The sequence below is a fragment of the Cylas formicarius genome, unplaced genomic scaffold, assembly GCF_029955315.1.
Source record: "Cylas formicarius isolate icCylForm1 unplaced genomic scaffold, icCylForm1.1 PGA_scaffold_8__14_contigs__length_24414737, whole genome shotgun sequence".
Classification (NCBI taxonomy): domain Eukaryota; kingdom Metazoa; phylum Arthropoda; class Insecta; order Coleoptera; family Brentidae; genus Cylas; species Cylas formicarius.
In genome coordinates, this window is record NW_026844361.1 from 23735405 (window position 1) to 23760573 (window position 25169).

The following is a 25169-nucleotide window of genomic DNA, read 5'->3' on the forward strand; positions in this document are numbered from 1 at the left end:
ACGTCAAAATTCGTCCGGAAACTGTATTTTTGGATTAATTTCTCGCCAATTACGGGTTTTCGAGATTGGCGCAGTCAGTAGGATCGAATAAAAGCGTGTTAAAGGAGCCGCGAAGGTAGAAACACGACTTAAGAGGTTTAAAGTCAGCTCTCGCGATCGGATATCCCCCGCGGGGGCCCCCTTTGTTTGAACTTGATCAATTATCGAAGAAAACGGACTTATCCGGGCGTTAACGATCAAACAAACGTGGGGGAGGCTCGGAAATCAAACATTTTTCGACGCGTGCTCGTCGATTTTCCACGAAACTTTGCGCGTTTATCGGATAATTTCGAGTCGATTCTTTGTTTTCGTGCGGGTGGGGGGGACGTGGACACAAAGACGCGAGAGACGAGTGTCTATTTATAGCAGGCAAATATAGCCGATAAACGGGAACCGTACGGATAATAATTAACGCGTCTTAAAAACTAATGACTGTCGCGCACATCGTGTCTCACTCGGCAGCCGGCTCATACGAAAAAATCGAAAAATCGCTTTTAATAAAGTCGAAAAACATGTGGGCCTCGGGTGGGGTGGTGGCATCGTCGTTTGAAATATCGGAAACATATGTTCGTTCGACACAGGCGGACCCCGCCTAGCTGGTACGCCACTTAAAATATATCGGAGGTTATAGATAGACATAATATTTACGCATGGGATTTTTATTAGCAGGGAACGCGGGAGGGACGGGGGATGTACCGGCTGCCAGATTACCTTTGACTCAGACGTGACAGTTAACCGTAAGATCGGGTTTGTATAGTCGGCGGCGCAGTCAGGTAGGATCCAATAATTAAATTAAAAGCGATGTTGTAAAATTAATTAGTTTAATTCCGTGTTATTTAATCAATAATAATTCTTAGCATTCAAGCAATTTTAGTTTCCATATTACGAGAGAGAAAGAAAATTTAAAGTAATTTAAAATAATATTTTTCCAAAAATCTCTCAACATCATTGATCCGTCAAAGACAAAATTCCATTTGACATGCCTGGAGTTTACAGCATTCCATGCATATGCGGCAAAGAATACATTGTAGAGACCGGATGAAAAATATCAGGCTCAAAGATCACGAAAGAGCCTAAGACAAATAAACTCACCATTTTGCCAGTTGCTTAAAACAAACAATTAATACTTTTTTGTAGAATCATGGTAATTTTTGTAATTGGTAATTGGGGTTTCTAGTAAGTGGCGTAAATAAAACTAGTTAATTAATTTCGTAAACTTTAATTAATATTAAAAAGATAAAAACGGTTTCGATAGATGCTTTAATATAGAATTCCTTGGCGTATATTCACCATTGTATATATACTAAGTTTTGTATAAATTAACGTTTGTTTAAATTTGCATTTAACAAGTCAAAAAGTAGCCATTATGACATGTCATTGAATAGAGAATAATCAACACTATTTAATGGCAATAAAAATATAAAACAATTATTGTCATTGGCAGATTTATACATAACAAAAATTATTACATCTCCACTATACTTTATGCCAGGTAAAATAAATACACAATAAATGAAGACGGCCCAATGCGGGCATTCCTTCAAGACCGTAGGCAACTATGGCTAAAATATAAACAAAGAACGTAGTAAGTCATTTGTGGGAATGTGAGTACGCCACTGCATTTCACTCTTAATATTGTTTTCGTCTCAATCAAAATCGAAAAGATGAAGGCACTATATCAATGTCAAAATGACCGACAATTGTAATTTTTTCTATGTAGTAAATATATAATATACAGCCATGTGATTTATACCATCAAACTCAAAAATCTAGCCCATGTAAGTACGAATCTCTATAGTCCATCAAAATGAAGTTTCGCAGAATTTTTCTCTTCTCTCACTTTCCGGTACTCTAACCAAAACATTTTTCCAAAGTCTAGACAGACTATATCGTTTTTGTTTTGTTTTTTAAATACTGAAAATGATATTTCTGATAGTTGGGGTAACGTGGACTAAAAACGTGAGAGCACGCAGTGCATTTGATATTGGTTGCACTGTCCCTGAACTCTGAGTAGTTTTGAAGGTACCGGGGTAGCTACGGAGGCGCCTTCGAACTTGCTATCGCTGATAAAATTCTCTAAATGCCGATCTTTGTGCAAGGCGGGCGGAAAAATGATAAACGCGTTTTGTTTGCGCGCGAGTTGTAAAAGTTTATAGACGGCGCGAGATCAGGATTTTTGTTTTGTTGTCGCGAAAACGTCGTAAAAGCGATTAAGGGGCGCCAATATCCACCGGAAATCAAACATACGCGTGACTTTGAAGTCTATCAATCGGCGAGTCTTTATCGAAGGTCCCGCACGCCAAACTCGCAAACAACCTGTACAGAGATGCAATTATACTCTGGGATAGAGAAATTGTGACACCAATTCAATATAAATATCGTCGTCGTAACTCTTCTTGTTCAACTTTTCAGGAATCGAAAAAAAACTCATATATCAAATTCTTGTGAATAAAAGTTTTGATATAGTTACCTTCTACCGGAATTCTGGCCAAAACACGTCACTCTCTGATTTGACCATGACTATATATTAATATTTTGTAGAGTTTTTTTAGGACATTATAAAACAATTTAATGAAAGGAATTCATAAAAATTCAATAGTGTTGTTATGTCTGTAGGTAAGTTTTAATGTAGCATGCTGCGAAGTATATGATATCTGTCTTTGTTAGGTTCTCTGAGGATCATCTTGCATCAGCGACTCAATTTTCTATCCAACTTATCTGTTTTTTTTTTTTAAGAAACTTCCGCGGACTGTGGAACGTGAAGATATCCAGAAGAAATTCTCCTACAGATATCCAATACAAGTTCAATGGGTTGTAAATCTCACAACCTGGCTGGTCACGGAGGAGGAGTTACCTCAGCTTGTCGGAGGAAGTTTGTGATCAGGCATTGTATTGCTAAAAAATTGGTTCATACAGTTATTGAAAATAGAAAAACCCAGCGTTCACAGTTCTGTTTAAAAAAAAGTAAAGGAGATTTGCCACCAATTGTTTCAGCAGTTTAAGCCCTAACATTCCTACGTAAGTGCAGTCTCACGCTTGTTGCGAAACTGAACTTGAGGCCCCAACAAAAACGTGACTGGTCACTGAAAAGGGCCCAATTTCACTCCTAAAAATCAACCGACAAAACATTACACAGACCTACTTCATTACCTATATAATGCATATATTGGGTTGTTCGGAAAGTCATTTCGTTTTTTTTTGGGGAACATGAAAGACAGTTTTCGTATAATGAATAAATATTTTATTAAATTATATATTGGCCATTCTGGTCCAACACCTTTTGCCATCTTTCTGGCAGTAACATAATTTCCCTCTCATAAAAGTTTTGGTCCTTGCTGGCAAAAAACTGGTTCAGGTGGTTTTTGACATCTTCATTTGAGGTAAAGGTTTTGCCATCCAAAAAATTTTGCAGGGACCGGAACAAATAGTAGTCGGAAGGCGCCAGATCTGGAGAATATGGTGGATGTTGCAGTACGTCCCATTCAAGCTGTAAAAGTTTTTGGCGAGTGACCAAACTTGCGTGAGGTCTCGCATTATCCTGGTGGAACACTACACCCTTCCTGTTGATTAATTCGGGCCTCTTCTCTTTAAGTGAATCATTCAATTTGTCCAGTTGATGACAATAGACTTCTGAATTAATCGTTGTATTGTCCGGCAAAAGCTCAAAAAAAAAACGATTCCTTTGACATCCCACCAAACGGAGAGCATCACCTTTTTTTGGTGAATGTTGGCTTTTGACACGCTTTGAGCCGGTTCATCTTTTCTGCTCCATGACCTCTTGCGTTTAACATTGTTGTATACAACCCATTTTTCGTCCCCAGTAATAATCCGCTTCAAAAATGGATCATTTTCTTGACATTTGAGGAGCGAATCACACACGTCAACGCGACGACACAAATTTCGCTCCGTAAGGACATGGGGCACCCACACATCGAGCTTCGAGGTTAAGCCCATGCCTTTCAAATGGCCATAAACCGTCGAATTCGACAAATTTAATCTCTCACCGATCTCTCGTGTGGTTATTCGCCGATTTGCATCAACTAATGCCTTTATCGCATCTTTGTCAGCTTCGACCGGCCTTCCAGACCGTGGTGCATCTTCGACATCAAAATTGCCGGATCGAAATTTTGCAAACCAGTTCTGGCACTGGCGTACTGTTAACACGCCTTCTCCATACACATCCGTCAATTTTTTTCTCGCTTGGACAGCATTTTTACCTTTTCTGAAGTAAAAAAGTAAAATATGACGAAAATGCTGCTTATTGCTCTCCATATTTAAAAGGGCACCAACCAAAAACTACTGCGTAGAATTAATAGAACTTTTTCACACACAAGCCTTGCAATATCAGCTCTCAAGATGGTTATGCGGCTTAAGTGTGAAGTTGGTTTCGAAAAAACGTAATTAAGTCCTCTGACGGGAAAAAACGAAATGACTTTCCGAACAACCTTATATTATGTTGATGATTCAGTAAAAAAATGGAATATATCGGAATATCTGCTGGTATATCCGCTAATCATTCAGCCTGATGCAGGGTGGTTGATTTGAGAATTCATTCTCTTATTTTTCTCTCAGAAATTAGTTTCTATTGGGAATTTCTCCTCATACCACACACTACAGATAACATTCTGTTTCCAGCTTGCCAAATATTTATTACATTTGGACACTTTTTCCAAGTAAATGGTGCTCAATATTTGCTGGTAATCATGAATTTGATTTTGCTCTTTATGTTCAGTATCATGCTCATATCTTTGGTTGCTGATCATCATGACTACCTTCATTTTTGATACTGCTGCTCTAAATAATTCAAATGTCGATAGATCAAACCATTCTCGAACCAAGAGATTCCTAACAATTCCTCGTTTGTAGTTCTACGCATCCATTAAACTCTCAGCATGCGTCTGTAAGTCCACATTTCAAAATCTTCCAACCTCCTTGTAGTTTTTCTATTCAGCGTGCAGCCTTCCAATCTATAAAGCAACACGGGAAACATATACCATTGGACCATTTTTGTTCTTACTGTTAGTGAAAAGTCCGGAGACGTCAATAGTTTTTCCATTTTTATGAAGACTTTTCATGCCTGTTCAATGAGTGCCAGGATTCTTACTCGTTCAATTGTTTTTCCGTCTACAATGGGCTGACCCGTTGCTTGCTTCCTTTTTGTTATCACCATCATTTTTCGTTTTCATTCATTTCACAGACTTTAGTGTCATTAATTTCAATCTGAAAGTTAATTGAAGGATTGCCTATGCAATAATTTAGCAAAAGCAGCAAGAAACCATTGCAATCTACGCAAAAGGGGGGTTTAGTAATCAAAACCAGCAAAATAGGTCGGCTGTTCGATGAGGAATTAGTTGCCGAGTCTATTTACGTCAGTAAGAGGATCGAAAGACCCGCGAAATTCTTGACTAGAAAGCGAACTGACGGCGTAGTCCAGCAGTCTCGAAAATCTGGGCTGCGGAGATTTAAATATCGCATAACTAATTCATACATTCCTGGTCGTCGCATAGTGAGTGTTAATGAGGCGGTAATTACAACCTATTAAAGGTTAGACGCTGAAACATGTAGATTAGGTTATGTTTTTGCATGAGGCGAGTAAAAGCCTAATTAAAATATACGTCGACTAAGCACCTGGGTCGTCTGTTTGCGTTCTGGCGTGCGGAGATCCCAAAGTCGTATTAAAAAGGTAGTCGACGCAGCAGAAATTAAATATAAAAGCTCGTATAAAAATATACGGACGGGATACGAGCAAGTAATTCAAAAGTCCGAAAGGATCATAATTAAAAACGCTCGTTTAAGGCACAACCATGAAATACACACGACAGAAAAATCAGAAAAATGTATATTATCCTATTCCAAATCATGACAATCTTGTTTGAGTCGTATTGAAAGTCTTTGACGGGAAAAAGTCTCGCGGATTGAAATCGGGAGTGAGGGGGGGACAAACGACGCCAAGCGATACATCATGGGGAGTTCGAAAATTCCTCGATATATTTTAATTCTCGCCGAAACTTTCAGACAGCGCGGTTTCAGGATTAATTATTTTATAATCAAATTTTCCGAAGGGAATTGATAAATTATCGTATTTCTCTCGCCTCCGTCCCGCGTTTCGACCCCCCCGCGTCCCGCCGCCGATTCGGAAACTCGCGGTTTTAAGTAGGAAGAGGAGAAACGGGAGGGAGAGAAAAAAAAGCGAAGGAAAAAAGGTCCCGGAAGTGTAAAAAAGGGGGTCGACCCAATTTTCCTGTTGCGTCTGAGGGCGCGGTAACCCGGTGACGTCTTATTCTTTACCTATATATATTACGTCACGGGAAAGGGGGAGGGATCATCCCTTCGAGACGAGTCAATCGGTCGGTTTTTTTCTCCCTTCCGGGCGCCCCCCGAAACTTATCGGGAAGTTGCATACCTCCGCGTACGTTAGACGGGAAATCGACGAGACGTGAGTTTTTTGCAGGAATTTTTTCCTGCAGCGTCTGCCGATTGGGGTAGGTCGCGGCGGGGGAGCGGCGGTGCTTCCTGACTCACATTTCGCGCACCGTTTTTCGCGACTTTCGTTTTTACTTTCTTTTCCATTTTCTCGATATGTTAAATTTACCATATTTAATGTTATACTGGGTGTTTCAAAAAAGAATAATTCAATTTGCAAGGTAAACGGATTATTTAAAATAACTTTAGTTTGATTAATAAACATGTATCGGAAAGTCCTTCCTTTAGAAGACTCTGTAAAAGAGGCCTCAAAAAATCTTTTTCTTTTAAATTATTTCTGATATACTAAAACATATTTCCCTTTTTTATTATATTTACATTCATTTTAATTATGCAGAAGTTTACGAATCAGTTTAGAGATTGTCTGTGATCTAGATACAATAAGAATTTAAGTAGCACACATTTTATTTTTCATTTTGTATTTAGAGAAGTTTTTGATTTGTTTTTGATTTTTTAACTTTTAGACAATCCTTTTTCTTAAATGAAAGATATGGATTTCAGAATTTAAAATAATTACCAAAATAAGTCGCAACTAGGAATGCCTACTTCAATATATAAACAAAAATCTCGAAATTCGAGGACCTTCGAACTCCGAAGGGGGAGGGGGTCGAGTGTCCCCCGAAATTCGACGTGAAAAATTATTAACATCGGGAACACCCACCGGGCGCCCCATGCCCAGATAATGACCCAAAACAAATATATATATACGGCCGGGCATACCCACGAGGTGTTGGGTAATCTTGTTTTGGTAGACCGGTCCAATATTTTTCATTTCGGATCCGCCGCTTGTTTCCCCCCGGTCCCCTCGAGGTGACCGCGTGCTTTTATTTTCATTCTTCGCTATTGTCGCGGCGTACTTTTTCAGACCGCCGCCTTGTTAGATCGAAATCTCGGCGATTTTTATTAATACGCTGACCCATCGTGGTCGCTTGCCGGATAATCGACGTTCTGGTAATCGATGCCCGATTAGTCAGACGAGTTTGCTTGGAATCTGGTTATTTTTTAGCGATTAGGTTGGCTTAGAATGGAAACGCCCTGATCAAATCAAAGCTCTGCAGATGAATTGCATCACAATATACAAGTCTCATTCTCCTGAAAAATATATTATTTTATTTGCATACATTGTCTGACTGAGCTCTTTTAATTATAATGATATCTTCTATTAGCTATTAGCTAACTAATCAGTATTTTTTCAGCCACGAGGTTCACCGTTCACCATAATGTTTAATAATATGGCGATCCGTATATGATATACACAACATTTGTCGACAACACCACCTTTCAAACCCCTCCAACCTACATCCATTTCCAAAAAAAAAAGTAAACGCAGTTTCTCTTGGAAAAACATTTTATGTTATTTACCAACTACCGAATTATAACGAATACTTTTTTTACAAGACACTCCTATTGACTAAAGTAATAAATCTCCTTATAGAGATCCCAAAGACTTTCAGAATATGACAGCAAGCCAATGAAAAATAAATTATTAAATCTAAGATTTTTGTGATTCTTTAGTAGAGAGCAGTTTTCTTTCTCTTTTTGCTCTTAGCAGAAAAAAATGCGATAAGAATATTTTATGTACATGTTTTTCAAAAGTTTTGAACACGTTTCCATGCCGATAGCTTCTCTACAGCTATCTACGGCTTCAGAATCCTGCGATTGCGGAAAACGGAAGCGCGACGTTGCCGGATCGACTTCAATTTCCTGTACGCTAGGGAAACCGGCGCTACGCGGCAACGTCGCGCGCCTACAAACGGTCCCAAAAACCGGGGACAATTATTATCGGCGGTTCGGAACAGCGGGACAGCTTCCTTCTCACGCGTCCGCCGGTTCCCCGATCGCGGGCCGCGAATTCCGCGGGGGCCCCTCCCCTCCCCGAAAACAGACTTTTTCTCCTGCAAAACCGCGCGCGGGGAATTTTACCGGCTTTTTACCGGCCGCCGTTCGTGGGAAAAATCGGAAACCCGATATCGAACGGCCTTCGTTTTTCGTCCGACGACGTTTCGTCCTCCTTTTTGGCGTTAAGTGATTCGATGACGTTATTAACTTCTTCCGTGTGACGTCCTTTTCGTCTGGGCGCCTCAGCGGAACATCTTAAACACCGTTTTGGCCGATCGTAAACATTTTAAAATTCGAGAAGGAGTCAAAAACTTAATTGAATGGTTTAGAATGACATCAAACCATCTATTCAGAGCAGCTGTTAATAAGATTAGCATAGCTATAATATCCAACCTCCGTTAGGGGAAGAAAACGAGAAGAAGTCTAGAATCGCAGTCATGATAGCAGAAAGCGTTAGTAGTAATGTGTCAAATGTCTTTGCAGATTGGCCTTAAGGACTGCGAAACGGATTCCAAAACCATTTTAAGGTTGACTTAAACCGGTTCTAATCCGAAAGGAAGCTACAATGTGATCTGTTTTGCTTTGCCTAGCCTCAATTATCGACACTTTGCGTCTTAGAACTGCCGACGAATGCCAGAATCTAAGTGACAAGTAACAGTAAGAGTAACAGTAACCGTAGTTCCTACAAACAAATGTTGTCATTTTCCTGGGCGCGGTGTGTCCCTGTCGGAACGGACCAAGCGCTGCATTCAGACCTTCCGATACCTGCAAACCGGCGCTCCCTCTCCTAGAAGACCGAAGAGTACATAGTGAGTTTCGATAGTCCTCCGGAGTCAACGAATTAAGCTCCTAGTACTACTCCTACTAGTACTGCTACCTCTTAGTGGTGCGCACCCGGTTGCTAGATGAATTAGAATACAGTTCTCGGATCAGCACTCCCGGATTGTTTCCAGAACTGCTTCAAGCATCAATGTTCAAACAACAGCCGTCCAACATCATACTCGATTGGAGTTCAGAGGAGTCTTTGGAGTAGCCCTCTTCATACCGAGGAGTATGAACAACATCCCCATATTCGACCAGGAATCATTGACACGGTAACGGTAGGGGACGAAAGAGTACCGAATTGAATATTTTAAGCGAGGGCCGTTTTAATCCTCGCCCCCTCCTCCCTACCTTCCAGGGGCGCGCGGTAATTCTCGTAAATTTCGTATAATATACGGAACGTGGGACGTCGTCCCTCTCCCGGGCGCCCGAAAACAAAAAAAAAACCAATACCCCCACCCCCGGTAATCCGCAGGATCACGGGGGCGCGTTTATTATCGCTCGACAGGAAAATTTAAAATTCATCCGCCGCAGAAAGCGGTCGCGAAAAAACGGCCCAATAAAAGTTGACGTCTCCGCAGCAATTAATTTTTCGCGCAGGAGGGAGAGAAAAAAAAACGCGAAAGTCGCGCGTTCTCCCCCCCGAAAAGTCCATAACGAATTCATATAAAAATCTGATATATTCAATGGCCGTATCTCCGTGCTATATAGTCCCGGCAGCCCGGGGGTCAATAAATCCACAGTTCGGACCCTTAAAAAAGGGGTAGCCCGACGCTGGAAGGGGGTAAAAATTACTAATACGTTGCGAACGCGAATATATATACGCCGCCGCCCCGAAAAAGGCTTTATCTGGGAGAAATATAAATTTCTCCCTTCGCCGCTCGCCGCCCGCGACCCCTGGCGTGTATATATCGAAATGCAGCGTTGAGATTTCCGAGGGAGATTTCGCGCTGACGGAAAAAAAAACGGGGTGGGCGGGGGAGGCGAAGTGTCCGGCGATATTAAATCCGACTTTTCGAACCGGGCGTTATGAAAGATTTTTATGTTGGGACGGGGGGCGGAGGCGCGAAAGTCATACGGGGTGGGGAGATTTTGTCTAGACGTCTCAAATTTCGGTGGGATTTGCCGCTCGGCTTTTTGTTTTGGTGCGGGTGCAAAATAAGCCGGGAAAATTGGAAAAGACGTCGATTTGACGAGCAAACGACGTCCGAAATACGTAGTTGACGCGTTGATTTTACTTTACTTAATCTCGAAGAGCATAGTACGGACTTTTTAAAAAAGTCACGTTGATGATGACCAGATAAAGCAAATAAAACCAATGTCGCGCAAACGCAAAATGTCACGTCAAAACTTCCAAGCGTTTCCGGTCCTTTAGTCACGGGTTGAGAGCGATTACACGTCATTAATGTGCTGATTTTTTTTAAATATACCCAAAAGAATACAAAGTATACGGCATGTTTATAAACTTCCTGAGAAACACTTCAATCAAACACGCTCGTACCTAAATAAACTCACGATTAAAGTTTATAAAACTTGCCTTTTGAGTAAGAATGCTTTTTTCGAGACTCGTATTGAAGCCGGCGAAGTTTGACGAAAAGCGAAATTGGAAAATGGCGGAAAATAACACTGTCTTGATATAATATAATATTCTTGTAGGATGTAAGTGTTGCAGGTGATATTAAATACACAAAATGATCAATTATTTGTCCAATGGTTTTTTCACGAACTCCGATTATTTGCGAAATATGGGGAAATATTGAGGCAAAAAAGATACGAGGAATTATGGGGAAATACTGTGGGTACACGAGGATATATGAGAAAATGTGGAAAAATATTTGGGGAAATATTTTAGTGGTTTCAACCAAGATTAAAGCCGATTGGCGAGAATATATATATATTAGGTAAGGAAACATAAGAAAATATGAGAATATATTGAATATATTTGAGGAATTACGGGGAAATATTAACGAGAAATTATGGGGATATAATATGTAAGGAAACAATAGAAAATATTTGAATAATGATATTAATTTAAATAATCGACGCCCTAGACAGTTTCTTAATTCAACTCTCAATCAAATTCAAGATTTTCGGGGATGAAAAAAATGACAACAGAATCTCCTCGTCGCTAAACTTGACCCGCTGTCACTTTGTCGGGGCCACGAGCAAGAAAAATCACCCGTATCAGAACGGACAGGACCGTTTCTCCCTCTGCGTGGTGGCGCCCCATCTGCGGCAAACCCTGGAACTAACACTTCTCCGTCCACCCGTATCGCACGCGAGGCTTTCCTCGATCGCGTTCGCGAAATTTTTCCGTCGATAAAGTCGACGCCGTTATTATTTAGTAACCACCTTCGGAGGATATCTGTTTTCTTGTAACCTTTAGGAGGAGAAGATAATTTATGGGTTTCGGTATTCTGTAGCACACGATATCGGATTTTGATGCAAATTACTGTCGATGCCCACGCCTCAGCCGCCTATAGTTATTTATTTATCGCCCCTCTCCCTCGTCGTAGATATATCGATGGGTTTTTTCTCGCAAAGGTGGAAACGTCAGTTTTCCGTTTTCTTCGCGGAGGATGTTTTCGGCAAATGAGAGTTTATTTATTTTTATTTATTTATTTAATTTTTTTTTAATTAATTGTCATTATACAGGAAGCAAATAGATTAATATTAAATTGTAAAAAATACATATCTCGAAGCGGTAACATCAGATGCGAGTATCAAACGCAATTTCTCAACTTCACTAAAATAATAATGGAAAATATTCAGTCTATTCTGCGGGTTGTTCTTCGGTCACTTTTTCACTCCGCTCGTGTCGAATAAAACTCGTGATTAAAGTGTCGTTTATCAAACCTGTTGCATAGTACCTAAAATATTAAATTTTACATAACGAAAGCAACGTTTTGATTTCGTTTATTTTATATATTGAGTATACAAAATTGAGCCAAAAAAAAAAAAGATTGAACGGTAGAGCAAATCAAATTAAATTATTGTAAATCAGGAGGCATGTCACACTGATCTCAAGCGATGTCCCTTAATGGGCACAAAAACAGATTATTTCAAATTTGAATTAAAATATTGTTTTAAACGGTACCGAAAGTGATATTTCTTGATCTCTATTAGACTGGAGAAAAACATTCCCACTTCCCACTCTGAAATTAACAATTATACACTTATCAGGCGTGCCCAAGATATCACTTTAATAGGTTGGCTTCATTAAACACTGGCGCGGCTCGATTCGAGCTTTTCTGGATATTTTCTGTCGATGGTACTTTGATGCGGGCCAGTTTTGATTGTCACATCGTACGTCACTGAGTGAATGCATGCGTGCCGGGTTGTTCGTTCATCAAAGACCCGCTCCACTTGTGACTAAAGTGCCGCATATTAAACTTGTTGCATAATATATTATTAATACTGTCGGGGCTGTTTCAATTTACTTTGGGGACGGGTTTGGTTTCCCTAGCAACGGAGATAAATGGACTGAAATATTTCAACCTTGGAAGTGTATTCAACACATGGGTATGTTTCAGCACTTGTTACGTAAAGTACTACTAATACTGTTGCGCCATTGCAACAAAAGCTTTTAATAAAATAACTAATGTATTCCGTTGGCATTTCAAATAATACACATGTTTAAAAGGTTGATGAGATTTTTATAAAATAAATTAATCGTCCAGACTTTTATATCCTGGTTCAAAATATAGAATACTGAAATATATCTGGACTAACATTTTAGGTGTACTTAGAATTGTACCACCGGCAGACGGGTTAGGTCACGAAATATTTTAAAAAATTCTCAGGAATAAATTACGCTCATTTAAAAAAAAAAGCTGTTCCGAATTAAAAGTTAACACCAAATAAAATAGCACGGTCTTGTAAGATTTTTTTTTTTTTTGCTTAAAAGAAAAACGTTAGTGATTTGTGTAATTTTATTCATATTTAATCATATTTGTTCATATTTAATCGAAGAATGCTTCTAAATGAACGTGTCAAGTTTAGTCAAACTTGAAAAACAAACTTTTGACTTTTGTTTAAATATTTTAAGCAAATTTCTTAAAAACCTTAAAATCAATTTTTTATAAATAAAACTCAATAATTGTTTTTGCCCCCGCCCTGCTGCCCGCAAATCAAGTCGGTCGTCACACGATAAAATAAATAATGTATACGTCACAGAGAGGGAAGAGAGACGCGGTAACATTCCTCTAACGAAACCACGAAAATTCCAGCATCGTGTCAACAGATCGAGGGGGGCCGGGCGGGGGTCCGCGCGACGATTAATTAACGTAAAAATAAAGGCGTTTAATATTTTTTTTCTCATCGACCACGACGCGTGACAAGTCTTAGCCCGCACGATTTATACGTCGTATAATCCGGACGCCCAAAGGGGACGCCTCGTAAATTATGGGGAGCGTTTCCCGATTTCCTCAAAGTTTTAAAAATACCCCCGCTTATTATCGCGGCCCCCATAAATCGGTCGCGAGATCCGAAGACTAATTTTACGTTTGTAGTAAACAAATAAGTGTTCCGCTTACCTCCTAAATGTGAAGCGTGTGCCGCTCGGTCGGTGCGATGACACCGACTTTAAGAAAATATTTAATACTAAGAAACAATTTTGTTTTTTGTTGTTTTTTTATTTTAATATATAACGTAACGAAAGTTATTGGGGGAAACACTCAAACATTGACTCCATCTATAGAACTGGCGTTTTCAGATGCTTTCAAAATGGCTCTTGTGAAAAATCACTTGTTGATCACTTGTACAAAAAAAATCACATTTCATTTCAATGTAAGGCGTTCGTCTTCGCCATCGTTAATAATAAGTTCGAGAGATGTTGGGTGCTTCTATATGGTCCACTGTTAAATATGGTCTTTTCGTCAATTGCCACATCAATTATGAGAGTCATTACCTTACTTAAGAAAAATTTTAAACTGCAAAGAGGAACAGTGGGAACAGTAATTCAAGCGCAGAACAAGAGACCCGTGTGAATCTTATAACATTTTAATATTTCTCGTAATATTTATCACTATTCCACAACAAAAAATGTTAAATATTCGCCGCATATCGACTATACAATAGACTCCTAGCACTCCAAGTTATTATAAGGCTATTCAACCATTTAACAAGCTTCCACCAAATATAATAGTCAGAAATAGTCAACGGTTTGAGGATGAAAGAAGTAAATTCCTACTTAACATAACGTATTATTCTCCAAGAGAATGAAATGAATATTTTACGTTCCCTAAGTTTGATGTTTATTTTTTTCTTTTTTGTATTTATTGTTATCACTTTTTTTTTTAGTTTAAATAATTTATATAATTTATATAATATTATTTTTTTGCTGTGTTTTAAAATCGATGATCGATTTTGATTTTTATTTAACGCATCCAAACTGTACTCAATCTTATAATACGTAAAGTTTTTGTTTATTTTATTTATGAGTGCTTGATATAGGAAAGTGACCAATTGCTTTTGAATGGGATTATCCAAGGGTGGCCATTAACATACAATGCAACAAGATTATTACCTAAAGTTTCCGAATTTAAATTCAGGTAAAATCGTGGTCCGTGTGGAATATCTTGAAAAAATTAGGATTTACAGAGAACAACAAAGGCCAATGATTTATTTGGATGAAACCTGGTTCGACTCTTATGATACCCCGGAAAAGGGTTGGGTTGACTCAATTGATAAGTGTAAAACAAACGCGCCATCAAAAAGAGGTAAAAGAATAACTATTTTGCATGCTGGCTCTAAAGATGGTTGGATTCCAAATGGACTTTCCCTGTCTACGAAAAACATTAAAGATTCTTCTCCGGATTACCATGAAGACACCACCGCTGATTTATTTGAAAATTGGTTTAAAAAGAAACTAGTTCCAAACATTTGTACAAGTTGTACAAACTTGAACTTACACTTAACTTGAACTTAATTATGCAAAAAATCTGGGCCTACAGTTTTAAGGCCTTACCTTACCGCCGTATATTTAATCCCATTGAACATGGTTGGCACCAACTGAAATCTGCCATTCGTCGTTTTTTGCGACACCGACCTCCAAATATATAGAAAACATTTGATCTGACTTAACGACATTTAACCCCGTCTATCTCTCTCCCCGTGCCTCGGCTATTTCGTCGTCGACAAAACACAAAAATAAACGCGGTGCCGCGCGGGGAATCCGAGGCATGCGACCGTGCGGTTCACATGGGTGCCCCCCCCCGGCCCCCGCCCGACCGCCGTAATTTACTACCGAAAATTCTTTAGCTCGATCGCGCGGGACCACTCGATCACCGGGCGTTGAGGGGCGCGGCGGGGGGCGATCTAATTAATAGAAATTTCCCCCCCTTGGAATCCTAGACGAGGCGGGTTCGCGGAAACACCCGGTATATTTCGAAACGCACCTACGTTGCGGCTATTTATAATCGTCGCGATCGTCTGCCAGTTGGATATCAGTCACCGCGGTTTTAAAATAAACGGGCCGGTTTAGTTAAACCTCGATTTTCGATTGTCAATTTTCGGAAATCGAGGAAACTGCAGCCTGGAAGGCGACAGAGTGCTTTTCAAGCTGACCGTTTCACGTTTATGGCCACATTAATAAAAGTTATATCAGTTTGGACATTAAACAAATATTGCGTTTTTAATTATCCTAAATTGGACAAAATACGATGCAAAACATCATTTTCATCGTAAAAGAGCAAGCAACAAGTTCCTAATGTTTTGCTTACAATAGAAGTTTTACTAGCATCTTAGCGTGTATTGTGTTTGTTTTCTTTTTAGTCTCATTGTTCTCCTGTCTTTTCGCATTTGTCGAGGTTTTTATAAAAAAAATAACTGTTTTTCACTATTGTCTTGCTGATTGATTGATTGATGACCTTATTTAACACACGTTCATGATAATCTAATATCGAAATACGGAAAATCTAATAATAATAGAACTCCATTTTGAGGGAGTTTTTAAAATTGAAATCGAAAAATAAACAATATATATTTAGCAAACATTTAATGAGGGCCAATTAAATAATAAATTAGCTACATGGATTTCTTTCTTCTCAGAAAACATTTTTTTGTTAAATACTATAAGAAACATCTGTCTGCCTGAAACTGAATAGAAACAATGCTTACCAATTATCGACTTTACGTTTGTCTTAATCGTGTTTTCGTGGTTTTTGAGATATGTCAATCCTCCTGCGTGTAAAAAAATCAGAAATTGTTCGGTGTTAATTTGCGCGGACATCAATAGTTCGGGGCGGCATAATTGCTCGTTTCAAACGAATCAATATGGCTGTTTTTAATAAGACCGCCGCGCTCGGCTTTCCGTTTGTTGTGAAATACAATCACCGACCTGAGGTTCCCGTCTAAAACTCTTTTGCCTTCTATAAATAGAAGCCGTCGCGTTTTATAGTTTTCCGAACTAAAAAAACGACCGAAACGAAGGCGATTCGAGTGGCAGAACTAATCGAAGAAAATGCTCGGCAGGTCACACACACAGAAAAGGTCGTAATCGCGAAAACAAAGCTCTTTCGAAAGGAGTCGGCTTTGTTTGCTTCTTGTTAAATTTAATGTTGTTGATTACGTTTCGACCCCCTCCCACGCCAGAAATAAAAAATATTTAATAATTTAAAAAAAAAGTCGAGAGGAACATTCGGAAACAGATTTTGGACAGGGTATTTATTGTATATTTTTACTGACCGTTATTGGTGTCACTTAAAATAAATGTATAAATGTCACTCCCGTTCCTAACGATAATACCAAATCAATACCGATATAAACCTTTTTTTGATATGCGAAATTGAAAGAAAAGGTTTTATTGGCGTAAGTAAGATAATATCAACACAATGGCATTCAACAAGCTTACTCAAAATACATTTACAATTGGCACGAAGTAACTAAAATACTTTCAATTTTTTTTATTTCCGTTCGAAGTTTGTTGGAAAAGTGACACTGATAATAATATCTGGCAGAACAGAAGCTAAATGCCAATATCGACATCGCGAAATTTTGCTATTTGTTGCCGCGTTGTTTCTTGGGAAGGTTTGAATTTGAAGAATTATTTTCATCGATGCATTAATCCCACTGAACTTTTGAAACTAATTTTCTTCGGTTTTCATCGTGCATTTTCCACGTTTTTTCACTTAATTAATTAGTCGATAGGTTTCGTGATTATTTTTTTCGTCGTAATTTTTCTCTTTTTTAAGTTTGTCTCTTTGCTTTTAAAAGTTAGGACATTTTATATACGAAGCTAAAATTATAATACTGTTTATTGTATTCTTAATTGTTTTTTTAAATAAAAGTTACACCCGGTGATCATCGACATGTAAACATATTTACTATTAGTCGTATCTTAATCGTCATTTTTCTAGCCCTTCGATTTTCCACTATTTTGATTATATTTTTCGGTAAGGTTTATTAATTTTACGTTTCTAGTGGTATTTATAGTTGCTATTATAAAACCTCTAGTTAGGAAATTAAAGAAAAAGAGAAATATTTTAAATAAGAAATGCAGTGTCTGAGTTAGGAAGTCACCTATGGTAAACATTTCCCCATTCATATTGATAGCCCAGGTGTCAATATCTGAAGTTAACCATCGAGAGAAATGGTAAATAAATCGTATTCCCGCGGACCTACCTGCTGCCAGAACTGCGCCAAAAGGTAAATCCTCTCCTTCTTAAACAGCCACTCCATACTCTGCATGGTCTGCAGGTCCATATCACCCCCGGGAGGCGGCAGATTGGCTGCAGTCGTCGGCTGCATAAGTAGTCTTTCCTCCAGCTCTGCCAGTTTCGCCAATCCTATCGTACGAGCCGGTCCACAACAACAGTCCTCGTCGTCACCATTTTTTTTCCCGCGAACAACAACAATAACAACAAAACACAGGTGTCCTCACGCCGAGACCCCCCCAAAAATCACTTCATCCCCCTCGGTCCTCCCGTAGTCGTGTCTATCACCGCGACTTTCCTCAAAAAAAAATCGCACACACTCACACAGAGTTCATGAAACCGGAACAAACTCTTTGAGTCACGTGTTACCTCTACGGGTCTAACCCCAATACTGAATGACAGTGGTCCTTCGGCGCCGGCACGATGCATCTATCGCCCGATCGTTCCGTCCTCGTCTGTCACGCTCGGCTCCGCCTCCCGTATTGGTAGTAGGCGCCATCTATCGCCTTCAATTCGTCGCTACCTCTCTCTCGCACCCGTCTCGCTGTCGTAGTCTGTCGCCGTTCGTTCGGTCGACTCTCGCCCGACCAATACAGACTTCGGAACTAAGAGATATATTTTCTTTTTACCGAAATCGAAGTGTTGGGCGCAATATTACATACCCCTTCCTATTTTATATATATATATTGTTTTTTTTTTGCTCCTCGAAAGAATGATGGACCGGGACGGGTGGAGGGGGCGGCGCATGTGTGTGTGTGTGTGTGCGGGATCTCCGGTGGTGGAGAGATTGTTTGTTCTTCTTCGGGGGTTGTATCGGCGTTCGGAGGTCTGACCCGCAATTTGACCGATAACAGGGCGGCGGAAATCTTTTCTGCGTTTGATGTCCGCGGTCTATAAGCAAACCGTGGGCTGAGGCGAAAAAAAAAAGTACGTTCGATTGCCTGTGCCGAAAACAAAGTTTTCTTCAACATTTATTTCGATTTTTTTGATATATTTTTTAAATAGTATGATTAAAAAAATTAAACTCTTTTCTACTTTTTTTTTCTTTTTTGTTATATTGTTGGTGTGGTATATTTTTTCTTTTTTTGCGGTAGCGTTTCAATCTTTCTACAGCTTTATTACTATTATTGTCATAATTTTATTATTTTTCATTTTTATTTAAAGAAGTCTGAACAATTAGGTATATTACTTTACTTAGTATACCTTTACCTTTACAAGGTGGGCTGTGTAAATTGAAATTGAAATACCTATATTTTATGTAATTGTTATCGTAAGACAATTTCGCAGGGGTTTGTCCGCCATTTTACAAATAGCATGAAATTAAAACCCAATCCAAACAACCAAACCATACTTTTTTGACAATACTTTTGCTACGTATAATACTCTCAAAGCACTATAGGATAAAGATTTGATCGCACCAAATTGCATAAAAATCTAAGACACAGATTTAAGATTTAATATTTTTGGAGATATTAGAAAGAAAGATATTTATTAATAAAAAAATTATTAAACCAAAATTTGTTACTAGAAGGTAACATATTCTGTGTCACTGTATATAATTTAATTACGTCTGTGTCCGCATTGTCCGATCATCTATTGTATTTATAATACGTGAAATTTACAGTAATAGACATAAAAAGATAAAGCTTTAGTTAGCATTGAAAATTAAAAAATAATAAAATGAGGAAGAAAAAAGCGTTTCACTCATTAGGTATGCAAATAAAAGTTAAAATGGATATATTTTATGTACCAATGATAATAAAATGTCCATAATTACTATAGAGAAAAATTTAATCGCTTAATCGAGTTGGACATTTATGTGTAGCTAATTTTCACTTGATTAATTTGAACAAAACTATAACAAGTTATCATTCGAAATTGTGGAGAAAAAGTTAAATAATAGAAATTTTAACTGGAAGCCGTAAAGAATTTCTGCTTATTTTATTGAATAAACATAAATAAACAAAACTACCGAAAGTGCGCCGTCGAACCCGGAAAAACGCTGCGCCCGAGGGGGGCAGGGGGGACGTTTCCAAAAATAAAATAACCGCACGCAACAGTTATTCGAGGAAAAACAACCCGATAGGTTCTTAATAGCTTATTCGATCGTTTATTCGAAAGTTAGCTTTTCGATCACGCGAGCCACTGCTCAAGGGCTCCCCGACCGGCCGCCACCACCTGTTTCGTCACCGCCCGCGGTATACAGGGCGGACCGAGAACCCTTTTCTTTCGGTTAAAAGCCATCTATTCGATGGTGCGTGGTATAATAATAATATATACTCATTAATATTAATTAATTAATATGCAAGATCAAAAAAAGGAAATATTAAATATTTCTTGGCAATCTAAAATAGTCCCGGCTGAATAAATTGGCGAAAACGTCGCGGGACACGCGTGCCAGCTGAAGCTTTTGTGAGCTACACGTCGCATAAAAACGAACGCACCACTAAGCTCTAAAAGAAACGACCATCCAGAAAAATAATATAACTGTAGAGATACCACCAAATCCAGAAGAAATGAATCGTTTTTTTCGTCTCTTGCTTCCAGAAAAGTGATAACAAATTTGCATCAACCATACATTTTTATAATACTAACAATTTAAACAATTTCGTATCAGAAATAAAATCTGGTGCTATGGAGGTGGACTGGATCACATTGGAGATGGTAAAGCTTTGTATGCCATATATATTTGTCATTTAGTGAAATGTTGCCTTGAAATCGGATATTTCCCAGAGTTGCGGAAAGAGGCATTGGTCGTACTAATTCCCAAGAACGCTGATCGGTCCGTATTTGGAGACGTGAGTCCGATAAGCTTATTACCTATTTTGTCAGAAATTCCGGAAAAAGTAGTACACAAACAAATACACGAGTTGCTGTCAATGGTTTTAGGAAAGGACGAAATTTTGAGTCCATGACAGCATTGGTTGCACTGGATTTCACAAAGGCATTCGATATTATTGATCACGAATGTCGGTACACTGGATTTGTATGAAAAAACGTTAAATTTTCTGCAGTTGTATCCAACTGGCGAAAAAAGGATGAAGATATAAAGATAAAAAGATACATTATTATTTTTTATTTATACGGAGGATCTAAGTGGTGTCAGCTCAGTTTTGAATGAATAAGATTTGCGGGGGGGGGGGGGCATAATCTACGCTTAAATCCATCAAAGTGTAGCGCTCCCAAGAGAAAGAAAGTCAACATGAAATCCAGGGTGAAATTATATGTAAACCTGTTCAGCTTGTAAAGTCTGTTAAAAATCTGGATCTATATATTGATGAGAGTATGAGGTTTTTGATCATGTATGTCTCCAAACAGTGTTATATGAGTTTGAGATTGCTGTATTCAAAATGTCTATACTGTTTGAAACGCGTGATCATTCCTAAATATTTGGATGACAAATCAGTATTTAGGAAATCAATTCATGACCTGAATCGGAGAAGACACCGAATCACACTCGCTATGCCGTTATCAAAATTTCGATGTTCTTTCACATATAATACTGTAATTTTGTTCAACTCCTTAGATCATGTTCCCAAATCAAAGTTTCTTGGTCCATGCAAAACTTTTAGCTTTTATTTAAAAAGGCATTTAATTATTCCCAAACGAAATAACTGAGTTGTAAAAATCAAGTATAAATTTATGTGATAACAAGGTTATTCTTGGATTTGTAGTTGAAGTTATATTATTGTTATAGTTTTATGTTTACATTTAGTAAACATACACAGTCGCATATTCTCTCAGCATTTTGTATTGTGTTCACGTCTTTGTCTCACTTATTAAATAAAAAGCGCAATTTATTGTAAAAAAAAAAAGTGAACATCCCTACATGCCTTACTTCTTATAATCGGATGACATCGACGACTCGACGAGACGTTTAATTTATATTTGATCGATATTAGTCCATATACTATGTAACTTAACTTGTTTTCCCAGAATATTTAACGAGATCTAAGCATATTTTGAGAAAATATTGCCCCAAAATGCCCCTTCCAAACTTATTGACGATCTGTCAGCGGCCATGTTGGTGGTTGAATGTTAGAGTTTTTCATTTTTTTTCACAGTTGCTTCCAAAGTTCCTGTACTAACGGCATAAACACGCTCTCTATATATCTAGTATCTATTTGGGGTAAATCATATAGCTTTTAAGTAATATAGTGGCCTTATTTGGTAAAATTTCATGCTAAGCACGTGGCTATGACATTTGATAATTGGCTGAGTTGCGACATGGTCGTAATTTTTCTCTTTCATGAACCTATCAGGTTTTTAAAGAAATCCGAGTGATGTCTATTTATTTTTCATTTAACGCAATTTAAGAAAACACTGCCGTAAAAGGCCCCACCCAAACTTATTGGCGATCTGTCAGCGGTCACTTTGGTTGTTTATTGTCGATAGAATTCGCAATTACTTTGGTTAAAAACGACATTTAACGGGCTTTTTCAAAAATATTTTCATTGTCCCTACATATATGGGATTAATGATCTTTGATCTCATAAATGTGTTTTATTAATATCTGGACTGCGTTGAGGTCGATCGAAGGTCTAAACATTCACTTCATTTAAGTAATTTTGAACTATGCGTTTGACATTAAATTCCGTGTTTCAGTAAATAACTGAAATAAAAAAAAAACAAGACGTTTGTGATAACGCTGAATGTGACAAACATTGAACTTAAAACTGGCATATCTTAAAATACTTTGTACATGTCTAAAACAAGAATTTAATTCATTTTTTTTATGCCGAACTTTTGATTTGTGATAAATTGGCAGTTAATATTTCAGGGCTATAGTTCTGTACTATACGATTACGAAGTCTTTCGTCATCTATAAGACGTATCCCTGAACGGGCAACTCCTAACAATGACATTACTCACGACTAATAATAAAACCTTTACTTACACTTACACGCCCGCGCATATTACTACTGTCTTATGACGTCACTAAGTAAACTGTCGAAATTAAAATGGTTATACGGCGACAGTTTTTGCATGGCTCACCGTGTACCGCGCGGCGACTCGGGCAGAAGGACGGGGGGAGACGGACGGGTTTCGACTCAACGGTTTTTCAGTTAAAAGACAGTTTAATTGTCATCCGTTTCCGTTTCGGAAAGGAATTTAAAAAACATTTACGTTTATATCGATACGCACCACGTGTGGGACCCCCTTGTATTTATTGATTATAGCCCTCGAAAGGAAACGGCCCCAAGACGCGGAATTATAGAAACTGTTTCCGGGGTTGCCGCCGCTGGTTTTTTTCTTCGTTTCATCGATCGCGACAGGTGGAGTGAAAAACTTATGTCGGGTATAGAACATTGATTTACTGTAAAATGAATATTTAATAATGAGGTTTATTTATAAATCATTAATAAATTGATGCCTCACATAAGTACCAACTGTTGAAGAATAATTAAGAAATATGTAACGAGGCTAAAAGTATCCTTGGAAAATCAGCCATCATCGCAGTGGAGGAGAGATATGCCACATTCGCAGCAGACCTGTGAAGCTAGAAAAGCAAGGCACTAAGAATATTGGTAGGTCGAATAACGAGCCCCAGCTTTTAAGGCATCTAACTCTAATATGACTGATTCTGCCAATGGAAACATCCACACCCGTGCTATGCAAATGTGAAGGCCCATGGATAGTGCCTGAGTTTTCAAGCTCTATAGTTAGGTAGAGAGTCACAATAGATCCTTGGAGTTTAAATCGAATTTGAATCTTGAATCCTAGAGTCGATGTCTTAAAGTCAGAAAAAGCCTAAGGCAATAAATTTATTTTTGCTACCTCAAAAAAGTAGCTATGTGCGTTAATAATATTGTTCAAGGATTTGAAAGTAGATGATACTTAAAAATTAAAAAGCAACAGCGCTAAGATAAATAAACAAAGGTAGTGAACCAACGCGAAGTAAAGGAGTGAGTGAGTGTTGAGAATGACCCTGCGGTATTCCACAACCAAAATATTTGGATGCGAGGTTTAAAGGAGAGATATGCCACATTTGCAGCAGACCTGTGAAGCTAGAAAAGCAAGGCACTAAGAATATTGGTAGGTCGAATAACGAGCCCCAGCTTTTAAGGCATCTAACTCTAATATGACTGAAACAAAAAAAAACACTGAATGCAGATTCTGCCAATGGAAACATCCACACCCGTGCTATGCAAATGTGAAGGCCCATGGATAGTGCCTGAGTTTTCAAGCTCTATAGTTAGGTAGAGAGTCACAATAGATCCTTGGAGTTTAAATCGAATTTGAATCTTGAATCCTAGAGTCGATGTCTTAAAGTCAGAAAAAGCCTAAGGCAATAAATTTATTTTTGCTACCTCAAAAAAGTAGCTATGTGCGTTAATAATATTGTTCAAGGATTTGAAAGTAGATGATACTTAAAAATTAAAAAGCAACAGCGCTAAGATAAATAAACAAAGGCACTGAACCAACGCGAAGTAAAGGAGTGAGTGTTGAGAATGACCCTGCGGTATTCCACAACCAAAATATTTGGATGCGACGTTTAAAGGAGAGATATGCCACATTTGCAGCAGACCTGTGAAGCTAGAAAAGCAAGGCACTAAGAATATTGGTAGGTCGAATAACGAGCCCCAGCTTTTAAGGCATCTAACTCTAATATGACTGAAACAAAAAAAAACACTGAATGCAGATTCTGCCAATGGAAACATCCACACCCGTGCTATGCAAATGTGAAGGCCCATGGATAGTGCCTGAGTTTTCAAGCTCTATAGTTAGGTAGAGAGTCACAATAGATCCTTGGAGTTTAAATCGAATTCGAATCTTGAATCCTAGAGTCGATGTCTTAAAGTCAGAAAAAGCCTAAGTAGCTATGTGCGTTAATAATATTGTTCAAGGATTTGAAAGTAGATGATACTTAAAAATTAAAAAGCAACAGCGCTAAGATAAATAAACAAAGGCACTGAACCAACGCGAAGTAAAGGAGTGAGTGAGTGTTGAGAATGACCCTGCGGTATTCCACAACCAAAATATTTGGATGCGACGTTTAAATGGCGGAATTTTCACAAAATACGCTTAGGTCTGGTTAAATATTGTCGAAAAACAAGTTGAGTGTGTGGAAATTGCTGTTTAGAAAGAAACTGGCGCAAAGTGCAAGGGTTAGTGAGTGAAATGGAAAGGTATTGGGGGAACATGATTCCCTTCTGTTCAGGTACGTATTTCTAGGTTAGTAGAACCAGCACTAAGTTTAGTAAATAGTTTTTTGCCTTAGGTTAATATACGAATCGGTTAATAGTACCCTAAGGGAATATTTAGTAGTTGCAGTAGGTGTATTAGTAAAATAGATATAAGTTGCATTGTCATAGAGAGTGTACGTATAGA

The 25169-nt window shown here is 38.4% G+C and overlaps 1 protein-coding gene across 4 annotated transcripts in view; it reads right to left on the reverse strand.

Annotated features, from left to right (window-relative positions):
• The window catches only part of LOC132706124 (homeobox protein cut), a 91686-nt gene extending 73473 nt beyond the window's left edge, over positions 1 to 18213 (reverse strand). For all 4 annotated transcript variants that reach the window (XM_060677263.1, XM_060677260.1, XM_060677262.1 and 1 more), the window contains exon 1: positions 17806 to 18213. In XM_060677263.1, the coding sequence (XP_060533246.1) occupies positions 17806 to 17931 (126 nt within the window). In that variant the 5' untranslated portion in view covers positions 17932 to 18213. The remainder of the gene's footprint in view (positions 1 to 17805) is intronic.
• Between the last annotated feature and the right edge of the window lie 6956 nt (positions 18214 to 25169).